The 12,840-nt window shown below is 41.6% G+C and overlaps 1 protein-coding gene across 2 annotated transcripts in view; it reads right to left on the bottom strand.

Annotated features, from left to right (window-relative positions):
• Positions 1-4,970: 4,970 nt before the first annotated feature.
• REV3L (REV3 like, DNA directed polymerase zeta catalytic subunit) overlaps positions 4,971-12,840 on the bottom strand; it is a 156,807-nt gene continuing 148,937 nt past the window's right edge. For both annotated transcript variants that reach the window (XM_058658048.1, XM_058658107.1), the window contains 4 exons: positions 10,894-11,084; positions 10,170-10,416; positions 9,219-9,428; positions 4,971-6,092 (listed from right to left, as the gene is read on the bottom strand). In XM_058658048.1, the coding sequence (XP_058514031.1) occupies positions 5,952-6,092; positions 9,219-9,428; positions 10,170-10,416; positions 10,894-11,084 (789 nt within the window). In that variant the 3' untranslated portion in view covers positions 4,971-5,951. The remainder of the gene's footprint in view (positions 6,093-9,218; positions 9,429-10,169; positions 10,417-10,893; positions 11,085-12,840) is intronic.

Raw genomic sequence — 12,840 nt, 5'->3', positions numbered from 1 at the left:
ACTGCACTCGCCTTCCTAGCTCCCCATGTGGACCCAGGCTCCCACCTGGCTGTCACAAGAGCTGTGTGGAGGCCACTGCTGGATGTCTGGCTGGCGCTGGAAACGGATCATTGGATCACTGGAGCCTGGATTGCTGGGGTCCGTGCAGTAGGTGTGAATAATGTGAAGGTGTGAGAACAGCTCCCCTGCTTGGCAGGGCCCGGGGGAACCTTCCAGCTGTTTGGCAGGGCCCTGCGGATTTCTCTCTGACCACCTTGACGCAGTCTCACCACCTTTTTGCATGGAAACTCAAGCACCCCGCTAAGAATTCTGTGATCTATTGAGGCATTGTTTGCCCCTGTGAGATGACTTTTGCAACCAACGTGAGCTTGAGAGTTAAAGTTATTGATAATGTCTTGGTGAGTGGGCCTTTAACTGCGCACAGGAGTACAATTAAACCCATGCCATTTCTGGACACCTTATTGTGTGCCTATCCATTGCCCTGAAATCTGGCCCACACATTTAGCATGCTTTCTGGGAAATGGCTTGGTAAGAATTTTACAAACTAATGAAGTGATGGGAGTATGGGCTGAAACTGCTATGACAAAAAATGTAGCTACTGGGACCATAAAGGCTATCCTGTTACTGTGACCCTAAAGGCTGAGCTTGCAGGCCTAATGGCCAACTATGTCAATGACCCCAATCCCCATAAACCAAGGCCCCAGACCTTTTAACCCATACATAATTCAAGATAGAGGTCTGGTTGTCACAGGCGGCGCCAAGGTTAGAGCCCAGACCTGAGGAGAGCAGGTGGGGGCTGGCAAGCCGAGATAAGCAAGGAATGTGGAATCCTTCCTCATTCATCTCTCAAGCTGTTGTAAATTGTGCCCCCCTTGAATCTATGTCAAACTGCCCCTAAAGAAAACTTTGTAATTGTACTGCTTGGGGCCGCACTCTGCGGTCCAGTGGATGCAACACCATGACGTAAAAAGTCTGTGCCAGAGTTTGTGACTGCTTCTGTATAAACAAAAAGGACAGCTTTCTCACATTGTCCACGATGATCTTGGAATTGTAGTGGTCCATGTCTCTTCTCTGTACGCCTCATCCACGCACCCTTCTCGAGCTCCGAACTCAGCTGGAGCTGGACTCCCACACTGGATAATCAGAGCCTGGATCACTGGGGTCTGTGTTGCCGCTCATTGACCACTGGTGGGTTTTTCTGTCCACTGCAACTCTGCTGTGCTGCTGCCACAGCTTCCCTGTGTCCAGGGGGTCTCCAGGTACCCCCTGCATACTGCCTGACCCCCTATTTTTTCCCTGTAATCTGCTTCTTGTACTTCACCCTGTCTAAAGACTCTCCATCTTATCAAACGTGTCTGTACCCTATGCTGCCATCTTGCCGCCTCATCTCTTCCCATTGTTATCAATGGCAGCGGTCCCAGCATGGGCTCTGGAGGCAGGGGCTGGGCCTGTGGCAATCCAGCAGGTGTGTGTCTGCTTGTACCAAACAAAGGGTCAAGCAGAGCAGAGCTGTTGGAGTGGCAGCTCCCAAGTATGGTGGGAGTGCTTGGATGCTCTTCCTTTATCAATTTTTAAACAGATTATTTGCATTAATACCTATGAATGAATCTAATTAGATTTAAAACAATTTTAATGTTTTATATAGATATACTTCTCAAAGATACCATCCCAATGCTGGACGCAAGTGTAGGATGTTAGCAGGAGTCTTTATTGGCCAAGTTTGATGACAGTAGCTCCTGCTACATCCCAGGAGCCATTGTACCCTGCGGCAGAAGTCAGAGGTTTTAAGCTCTTATCCTCTGATCAGGGTAGGAGGGGCCTGTTACATGGAGCCTCTGGAGCCCTTTCCCTGCTCTCAGTTAACTTGAATGGCATAGGAGGCAGGGGAATAGGGTGTGTGCCAGGAACCTCTGCAGCCGGTTTCGAGCATTCAGTTAACTTGAATGGTATGAGAGGTGCTAGGAAGGACAGGGGCTCTGTTTCTGCCCTGCCTGTCCTATCAGTTAACCTGGCAAGCATGTGCTAGCTAATCAACCAGCTGCACACCATCACAATGCTTCCTTTTAGCATGTTATGTGTGTGTGTATACATACACATATATATGTTAAATTAAAAAAGCATTTTTAAACAAAAACAGCATTGAGCCATCCTAGCTTACAAATCAAGTCTCAGTTATAAGAGGGGCCTTTAATCAGGATCTGTGCAGGGTGTTGTAGGAAGAGCTATAAGAATATGAGGTGTTCATGTTAGCCAGTACCAGCCTAGTTACTAATACTCCTAATACTTCCGTTTGCCTTTCACCATCCCTGTGAACCCTTAGCGTTGTGTATGTGAGCTTAGCTGCCTTCCTCATATGTCACAAATAATTAAATGTAGCTTGTTAAGTCAAAGCAGCAGTTGTATGGGGGAACAGAACTGCTTGTGGCATTTTGCCCCTTGCTGTGATTTAATCTTCCTGTTGTCATCAGTGCACCTAATTCTGGCTTCCTTACTGCTCAGTATGCTCAAGTTCAGTGCCTTGCTGTTCCTCTTCTTCAGAAATAAACTCAGAGTCAGCTGTATGTATGAAGGGTTAGTGTGTGGTTGCCTCAGTATGTGGAGCCTGGTTACTGCCATGCTTCTGTGGTGGCGATGGTGGCAGCATCAGTGTAGGATTGATAGAGGCAGTGTGATGGTGTTCCTGGAAAGCTCTTGTGTTTTGGAGGACTCCCTCATCTCGCCATACATGCAACTGAGAGCTCCTTTTGTAAAGCACTTTGCTTTTTGTGGCCACTCCCTGAACTTGGTCAAAGTGCTGAAAGAAGGTTGTGTGTAGCTGATGACATGACACATCAACAGTGGATTTAGGCAGGTGTACTTCTGAGGACTTCCTCCTTGAATCTCAACTGCTAGTTATAATCTGATGATTATACAAGGCTATTTATTCAACAGAATAGGGGCATGGATGGTATTGGATTTTATTCAGCCAAATGGTTGAAGGAAAATTCTCATCCTACCTGAGGAAACAGGCAAGGTATCATGGGTACTATGGGAGTATCAGGACACAGGGCATGCATACTGAGTGCCCTCTACTAGGTGAGGCACCAGCTTAGAATTAGCTATGTGGGCACTGCCATCTTCCTGCCCATCTCCTTCTGTGGACATCAGAGCCACAGCAATGTAGTTTATGGCCAGGTTTGTTTTTGAAATTACAAATGTGAATGTCCTAAGAAATCCTATTCTGAAGTTGATCTAAAAGCTTATCTGATAGGCCTTCCGGGAATACAACATCCCTCAGCTATTATGAAAATGAAAGTCACAGAGAAGAATCACAACTGCAACAATTTTCGAGAGTAAAATGCGAGCTTATAGCTCATCAGGGTAACTTGCCTGTGTCCCCTGAGATTGAAGGTCTGACCTCTGGAGGAGCCTCGTGGGTCGCCTGCCTCTTGCTCTCCTTATCAGCACCACCTCACAGGAAACCTCATCCAAGAACTTGTAACTGCAGTATGTTCTCACTTTGGTTTCGGCCCAATTTATTGGTCATCTTTATGAAAATTATCTTGTTTCCAGCTAGAATTGAGAATTACATTGTTCAGCAAAAACTCTGGTGGAAAATGGCAAGACAGAGAAAACATTATATTAACAGTTGAAGGGCACATTTAATGAAGTTACCTGATACCTCCCAGCTCTCATTCTTTTTCAGCTAAGTGAAATTATGTTAAAGAATCTGTTCTGTGAAATTAAACAATCTGTTTCTTGGCACTAATAGCTTCTTTTTAAGGTGTGTGATCTGGGTGAATTTAAAAATTCATTCATAGCTGATCTGACACAGAAGGAAAACAAAAGTACTATTGGAAACTTCTTAGAAACCTTTTTGTAAAATATAGGTGCAAATTTCAGCACACTCCCAGGTGGCAATTATTGAGGGGAAGATATTTTACTAAGAGACTGTTCAACGCCAGACGCCAAAGTCACAGTTACAAGGGAGGCAAAACAGTTGGAACTTAGCAAAGCCTGTGAACCCGAGCTGGTTGGACCCTCTATAACAGGGCATGATGGGCAACTGGTTAGTCTGTTGAATGCAGTATGCTGCCACCAGGATCCAAGTGGAGCCATGTTGTGCCAGCACAGAACTTGAGGAAGTTAACTTCATCAGTGTCTCACACACAAAGGTAAGAAAACCCTCATCCTGAGGACCAGTCCCAGTGGCCAAAACCCAGAAGATCCCGTGAATGGGGAGTTACTAGCTATTAGCAGCGCTTGAGAGAAGTGTTCAGAGACATGACCTGTACCTCTTTGATTGCATATGTGCCGCATTTTCAGAAAAATCCTTCCAATATTTGGGAGCAAAATTCTGGCAATGGAAGCTATATTTCTGACCAATGACCAGATGAGCTCCTGATGTCAAAATGAAAACTTTTCACTACTGGAAAACTGATATTTGAAATTGGCATCTAAAGTTTTCTTTCTCTCTGGAAATCCCTGAGGCTAATAGTAATTATATCTAAATGAAAAACACCTAAGCTGTAACCAGTGCCTCCTTAGAACTTTTTGACTGTGTCTGCTTTTCTGAACTCTTTATAATATTTGACAGCATTCACTCCCAATCCGTAAATGCCTGCTATGGCTAGTGTTGGGCAAGGCCACCACTTGGAGCCATAGACCCAGTCCAGTTCTGCCATCTAATGACTTCCAGGATGCGCCTGGGCAGGAAGCTGGAACAGGGAGTGGGGCAGGAACTGAACACAGGTGCTTACACAAGGGATGCAGGCAGCAGACACCCCAACTGGTAGCCTGCCCAGCAGTCCAAGTTGCTGCCCTTGCCTTTTTGTTGCTGTTAAGGGAGTTGTAACATCAATCAAGATAACTTTCCTAATTAAATTTCAGAAATGGACAGGGTGAGATGTTAGTGTATATGTAAGCTTAAAAAAATAAAAGCTTATAAAAGATGAAGATGATGCCTTTTATAGCAAGAATCACATCATTATGTTTCATATTTTATTCAATTTTAATATGGTTTCCATTATTAACTTTTAAAACAAAATGATTTCCAGTTTAAAAAACAATGCACTGACCACATAATTCCTTTTTCATTTTATACAGTTATACAAATATTTCTAAATACACATTTTGTGTTCAAGATGATGGCAAATAAGATTAACTGTACAGTACATAAGGAAAGAATATTTTAAGCATATTTAGAAGCAATAGAAATGTCTATACAAAACAAGCAAAAATGGAATAAAATTTTTCATTTTTAAAGTATTGCAACAGGCCCACAGGTTTGTAACAAAATTTTTTTTTTGCACAGTTCCTCACAATGCCCCATTAATAGCTAAAGCAAGACAGCGGTTTTTAGAAAATAATGTTTCAAAATGCTAACATGGTACTATTGTTTGCACAGTTTGATCAAAATAACGAATCTACTTTGAGTCAAGCAAAACCTAGAGGAGATATACCAAACGACTTGAAAATCATTATTTGTATAAAATCCATTGCACGTTATTGTACTCAGTTGTTTGAAAAGTAAAAAAGTGTATTTACAAAATATTTCGCAGTCAAAATTATAAAGTGAATGGGTGTTTCTAACACGTCTTGATACAGACAGTTCAAGGAAAACACACAAATGGTTTTTCTTTAAGAGGTTTTCAGTGCTCCTTCCACAGGGAAGTAAACGTGATCTACTCAAATGGATCTACAGGATGTTACACATACTGGAGCAAATCCAACACCTGCATTAGAAGACAATGTTACAAAGGTGACAGAATGAGGAATTTGTACACTGTAAGAGGTGAGTAATTCGGACATCAACAAGTACAGTTTCCAACTCAGCATCAAAGTCTTCATGGTTCTTGGGGAACAGACAGACAATGATAGCCTTGACTTGATGAAAGCTGAAAAGCACCATGCACAACAGTTTAGTGGTAAACACTGAAAAATAGCACCTGGAGTTCTGTGAAACTGAGAAGTCAAAACTGGTCTAGCAACTGCCGGAGATAGGGTGCCTTGGACAATTCTCTGTTTACTCGGGAGAGTTTGAAAAGTACTGGGCAGTTCATAGAAACACATGGAATATGTCGGTCAAAGCAACCAGTACAGTTCTTGCATATCTGAAAGCATAAGAAAATACAAAGGATATTATTTTCATAAGAACAAAGTCTCCCAAGAATTCATTTCATTCCTGCTTAACTTTAACTTCAACTGAATCCTACTGGGTTAAAACCCACTTAATTGAGCAGTTATCAAGCTGCATATTAAATTAATTATAAGCATTTTTTCAATAACAGTTATCACTCTGTAGACAAATTTAAGTCAATTTCAAAGTAGTAACTAGTGGTGCTCAATCTTAGCTTGGGAGGCTTGAAGCAAAACCCCAGACCAAGGAGCCCCAGGCTGTGCGTGTGAGCCTGGGGTGCTAGGCTTTTAAAGGCTCCCAGGTGTTTGATATTTAAGTTTTAATCTTAATGATATTAATAAAGCAAATTTTGAATAGAAAAGAATGACCCAATGACCAGCAGCTGTTGGACAATCTGATCACCTATCCAGTATTATGGTGCTGCTATATTCATGTGCTTTGGTGTATTCTATGAAGACAGAATACGCCATTCTATTAAAAAGCTTCTTGCTGCCAGGAGATGCAAATGTATTCTCAAATACAGACCTTCTGTATTACAGCTCTATGTTCTGTAGGTATCCTCAGGTGCCAGGACAAACAAATATTTAAGTCCCCTCTCTGCCTGTCTGATAAATAAGCCAGGATGGAATTACTTGATTTGTTAAGCTTAACTGAATGCTGGGCTTCTAGATCTTTCCATGGTGATTCAGGCTCACATTTAAAACTCAACACCACAAGGTGGACACCTACATTTTAACTTGTAAAGAGGCAGAGAGTTGATGAGAAATATTTGCTTTGATATTTATTCTTCTATCTAGCATGCAGTATTTTCATTAATAAAACTTTCAAGTAAATGAATCATTTTATTTTCTGAGTCTCTAATAACTAGTTTTATTACTACTGTATTATTACAATGTTTTTACTTTGAAATTTATTGAGCCTTTCTTTATAGAAGGCTACAAAAACGATCACTCCTTAATCTATAAACATTTAGGAAGAGTACTGTTCACTTTTGTGTTGACAAGTTTGATACATAATCCTCAGGAGTTAAGATCTGCAATAACTGTACTCCTCTCTGAGCACTGGATTAGAAGTCTCATAATCTCTGCTTGGGAATACTGTCTGCTTCTCATCACATCTCCTGAAATTTGTTTTATGAATGTTTCTCTTTTTTTTTTTAAGATTTTATTATTATTGGAAAGCCGGATATACAGAGAGGAGGAGAGACAGGGAGGAAGATCTTCCATCCGATGTTTCACTCCCCAAGTGAGCCACAACGTGCTGGTACGCGCCAATCCGATGCCGCGAACCAGGAACCTCTTCCGGGTCTCCCACGTGGGTGCAGGGTCCCAAAGCTTTGGGCTGTCCTCGACTGCTTTCCCAAGCCACAAGCAGGGAGCTGGATGGGAAGTGGAGCTGCCGGGATTAGAACCGGCGCCCATATGGGATCCCGGGGCGTTCAAGGCGAGGACTTTAGCTGCTAGGCCACGCTGCCGGGCCCTTATGAACATTTCTATAGATATGTACATGGGAAAAACACATTTTCAACTCTTAAGAAAAAAGATAAAAAGTTAAATTTAACATCTCTTGAAAGATGGTAAGTCATTCTTAAATCCTTAATAAATGGCACCAGAATTTTTATAAGAAATAAGACCTAACATTAAAAGAGCATTCTGGTTAAGTTTATGTTCCTAGCGTAGTGTTCATTACTGGGGACCTAGGGTAAGAGTGGCTAGGAAGAAATCACACACAGCCGGACTCAAGAAGGGCTCTAGGGATCCTGTTCTTAGTTTGTGCCTTGGGTGGGAATCAAGAAGGGAATCTGCTACAAGTGGTTGCTGCTGTTGGGACACAGCCCATGAACTGAAGAGAAGCTGGAAGCACCCCTGCAGACTGCAGCGGTTTTACTGCTGAGAGCCACAACTAGCACAAATGGCTCAAAACTGGCTAATAATAACTCCAGAAATACAGTCTCTTAGTTGAGTACGGGGTGATAAGGGGAGCAGGGTGTGTAAAGGCTAGAAGGTGGGAGAGATTAGGGTACACCCACAGACCCAAAAGACGTTCGGTATGGTGATGGCACAAGGAAAAGGGTAGCAGTAAAGTCTGAACAAAGACTTATAAACCTTGCTGAGGAGCTTGAACTTTATGGCTGTTGTTTATTTCTCCTCAGATGTGAAAAATCATCTTTGCATATTATTCCCATACTGCATCTCGGTAATTTATTAGTAGCATGACTGTGCTGGTTTCCTGATCTGAGCTCCTAGAACTCCTGGTAGAAGGACTCGGCCATGTGGGGCAGGTGTTCAGACACTGCTTGAGCTGCCTGTATCCCATATTGCGGTGCCTTTGTTTAAACTCTGGCTCCACTTCCAATCCGGCTCCCTGCTAATGCACACCTTGGGAGGGAGCAGATGGTGGCTACTGAGTCGGGTCCCTGCCACCTATACAGGAGTGCCTGCTTTTGTGTGACTCAACTCTGGCTGTTGTGGGCATGTGGTAGACCAGGTGACAAAATGTCTGCTTTTCCAATAAAATAAACAAATAATTGTCCTTCCTAAATGAAGGAATGTTAGCCATCGATTTTTCTACCTGTACTTTTAGAACTACAGACTTTCCACATTCACTAACAATTCTTTTTTATGAGCAGACTAAGCAATGACAATAATTGGGACTTTTTGATTCTCAAAAGAATTTTGCCACTAAAATAAGTATTTTTTTCTAAAAAAACTGAGAAGCAGAGACATGGGAGAACATTCCATTTGCAGGTTTCTTTCCCAACTGCCTGAGCAGCTGCAGCTGAAGCTAGGAGACAGGAGTGGCAGCGATTCAATTACTTGAACCATCTCCAACGTCTCCTCCCTTAAAAATCCTACTATTCAAAACTGGGTAGATGACCGTTCTAGCTCTAGGTTTTAATAATCATTGTTCCATAAAAATGGTAAGAGTAAGCCATTTTAATGGTTTAGTTGAATTACATTTTTGAGATTGTTAAGTTTGCCACTGTAGACTGCTCATTGCACTTGTCACATAAACTTTGTATCTCATGCTGAAACTCAAGGTGATCTGTGTGTCCCTGAAGTCAGGCCAGCTGTGAGCTGGGTGCTGACCAAGATCCTACCTTTACGAGCTGCTCCTGTTTGCGCTCCAATTCTCGGATTTCTTGGTTGAGAATGATGGCAACATGCTGAGGTTGGCTCCGACATTTATCACAGATGCCGTGCTGAGTCAGGTCATCACACACAGGGCAGTGTAAAGTGGTGAAATACTGTGAAATAGTGCCTTTCCGCCCTTCCAGTTCACTGCGAGAGGAGCTTGCGGCTTTGTGGATCTGTAAAATCGTAAATTTAGAAGTGAGTCTGAGCCAGCTTCACAACAGAGTTCCTGTTCTTACGTAATTATGACTTTTCTCAGGCATTATTTCACTCATTGATTCATTTATTCAACATGTAGAGAAGCTACTATGTGTCAGGCACTGTTCCAAACACTGAAATACCTTAACACCCTCTGCCACTCAGCTGAGGCGATCTGAATTCTAATCAGCAGAGAAAATGGCAATTCTAAAACACGTGTGATGAATTATTATTTACAGAATCACACATTGCTCCTTTAATATTCTAATGATAAACCAGCATTTCAAGCAAGGCTCCTTTGCTAAGACTCCATGTTAATTTACCGGAAGGCTAATTTAACATTATTTCTTTGGTTTAGTTAGAATCCCATGTAATTATTATGTCCCATATAATTCTTAAACATCTATGTTGAATGAAATTTTACTCTTTATTTCCTATTAGCTAGTTTGCTCCAAGTTATTCTGTAGTCAAGTGTTCACCACCGAAATAGCTTTAATACTTCTGTTAACTTGGCCAGCCTGATAGAAGCTGGAAAGGTGTCTGTAGAAAACTTTCAAGTTTCTCTTTTAGAAAACCAGAACAATGTGGCATCGCTGCCAGTGCAGGATATCAGATGAGCTGCTTCGCTCCTTATAAACAAGTAAAATGTTAAGTTTTACAGGAAATTTAAAGTGAACTTTCTCTGTAGCTCCAGCACATGTACAATTTGGTAAGCTTACCCTTGGTAGTTCATGATACCAGCTGAAGACGTCAATACCAATAAGCGAGAAGATTCTTGCCAGAGGTGGGAGGATTTGCTTAGTGATATAGTAAGTTGCATTCAGCCTTAGACTTGGGTCCTGCAGAACTTCCACGGGTCGCCTCACCAGCTGGATCAGTGGGACTCCAGGGCTCCCATAAATGATGACATACGGCACTCTCTCCCCAACTCGAGGCTCTGAGCGCCGGTCATAGGTGAGCATTTTTCTGTTCAAACCCAAATAAGACACACACACTCAAAGACTGTCATACAAACATCATTACAGAATGTGAAATCAGAATTAAACATCAAAGACAAGAAATCTACAATTTGCACCAGATGGATAGGCTATTAAGAGTTCAAAACTCATTTGTAAATTACTGCCACCTGGAAAATGAGTTGACAGATAATATAACTGGCTGAGGGAAAATTTAGCTGGTGAAACAATCTGATTCCAGGGTGAGACCACCTAAGTGTTTGGTGGATCAGTACTAAAGGAAAGACACTCTGCGTCCAATCACAATCGCTTTGCACTTAGTTTCCCCAGGGAGGCTGAGGCGTAGAGAGGAGGCCTGACGTGGGCAGATGGAGCAACAAGTTTGTGCATACATGCAAGCAGATGAGGTGTGTGCTCATTTCTCCAAGTCTGTGCAGAACCCCAAGGCCACACTGGTTAGGACTGTGCCACTGTGTGCTTTCATTACCTTGTAAGTTCCAGGGCTGGCACACAAGCTCCAGGTCTGTAAGAAAAACTTCCTCTGTATTCCTTGGCAAAAATAAAGTCTTGTATGCTGGCCTTTCCTTCTAGAAGTTTCATACATTGTCGCTGAACATACTGTTTAATTAGACTAATATCTCTTGTTTCAAACAGCAGCTTCAGAGAACGTTCAAGCATCTTAAAACAGACAAAAAAATATACACATAGAGTATATGTCACTGCTGTTAAACTTGCTGATCTACATAAATAATGTGGTGCTTATAATGATTAGATAGCAAAATTATTAGAAATTGGAAAATATTTGAGACCATAAATAGCTTGCTATTTTTAAAATATATAGTTATTTGAAAGGCAGGGTGAGAAAGAGGAAGAAGAGAAAGTGGGCAGAAGGAAGACAGGAGAGAGAGGGAAGAAGGGAGAGAGGGACAGAGATGTTCTATTCATTTGTTCATTTTCCAAGTGTCTGTAACAGCCTGGAGTCCACAAATTCCATCAGGGTCTCCCACTGGGGTGGCAGAAACCCAAGTCCTTGGTCTGTCTTCTGCTGCTTTCCCAGAAACATTAGCAGGAAGCTGGATCAGAACTGGGGGAACAGGTCCCCAAACCAGCATCCCGAGTGGCAGCTTAACATGGTGCCCCACAATGCCTTCCCCACTATTTCTAAAACTAGAATATTATATAGTTTGAGGAAAATCATATTGAAATCATAACAGGTGAAATATTTGTCAAGTGACAACAATAAAAATGTTTAAGTTTTTCTTAAACAAAGTACTCTAAGCATAAGAAATCAGACTGGTGTGTGGACTAATGGGTAAATCCACCACCACCTTCAATCGGACATCCAGATGTGTGCTGGTTCGAGTCTTGGGTGTTGTACTCCCCAGCCAGCTCCCTGCTAATGACCTGAGAAGGCAGCAGATTACCCAAATACTCACAGCCTTGTACTCACGTGGGAGACCCATATGAAGCTTTTGGTTTGGATTTTAGTCTGGCCTAGGCTTGGCTGATGCAGCCGTGTGGGGAATGAACCAGGGGATAGAAAATCTCTCTAATATTGCCTTTCAACTCAAAAAATCTTAAAAAGTTTTAGACATTAAGTTCATGTATTGTTTTTATTTACTGCTATATAGAGGACTTAATTCAGCCATAGAGATGACAGGCTCAAATACCAAGTAGTTAGAATTTTTTACAGGACTGATAAAATTTCTACTAGAAAACAGCCAACACCTGGGGGATTTATGTAGTGGATATATTTAAGCCTGAAACTTTCAGGTGAATATTCTGTGTGAATACTGGGCCTATGCATTTTAATACTATAAGCTTTTGATTTAGCATATGTACAATTCTACCTGCAGAGAACCTGCTCGAAACTAGTACTAATACCACACATTCTCATATCATATATATAAAATACAACTTGACAGTAGCCAATCCACTGTTCATTTTTAAAAACTGTCTTACTATAGAAGATGTCACGGCTTGAGTCATGAAAAAATAAAAACACTATGGTTAAAAGTACAGAAACCTACATAATTTTAGCACTTTTCAGAAATCTTTCTAATTTGTATCTGATCACCAAAATAAGTGAAATTCCAGGCAATCTGGGATTGATTATGTCACTCATGAAATCTCTTGATTGTTAGTTTCTCTTCTTTATCTTGTTCTATAATTTTGGGGAGCTATCATATGACAACATACATCACAATCTCCAGGTAATAGATAGGAGAATTTTACCAAGTTCATGCATTGCTTTAGCAATTTTGCTAAAATATAAGGCATGCTGAGAAGTTGGAAACCACAGACTCAAATGAAAAAGTAAACTGTTTTCATTAGAAATAAAACTCTCAAAATTTATATAGCTCTTCCCGTAGTTATATACAGTTATGTAGGATATTGTTCTTCCACTTACATGTGCACTCTAAGGATAACTACA

Source organism: Ochotona princeps, chromosome 1, assembly GCF_030435755.1.
Source record: "Ochotona princeps isolate mOchPri1 chromosome 1, mOchPri1.hap1, whole genome shotgun sequence".
NCBI classification, from domain to species: domain Eukaryota; kingdom Metazoa; phylum Chordata; class Mammalia; order Lagomorpha; family Ochotonidae; genus Ochotona; species Ochotona princeps.
This window is presented reverse-complemented; position numbering and strand designations above follow the sequence as displayed.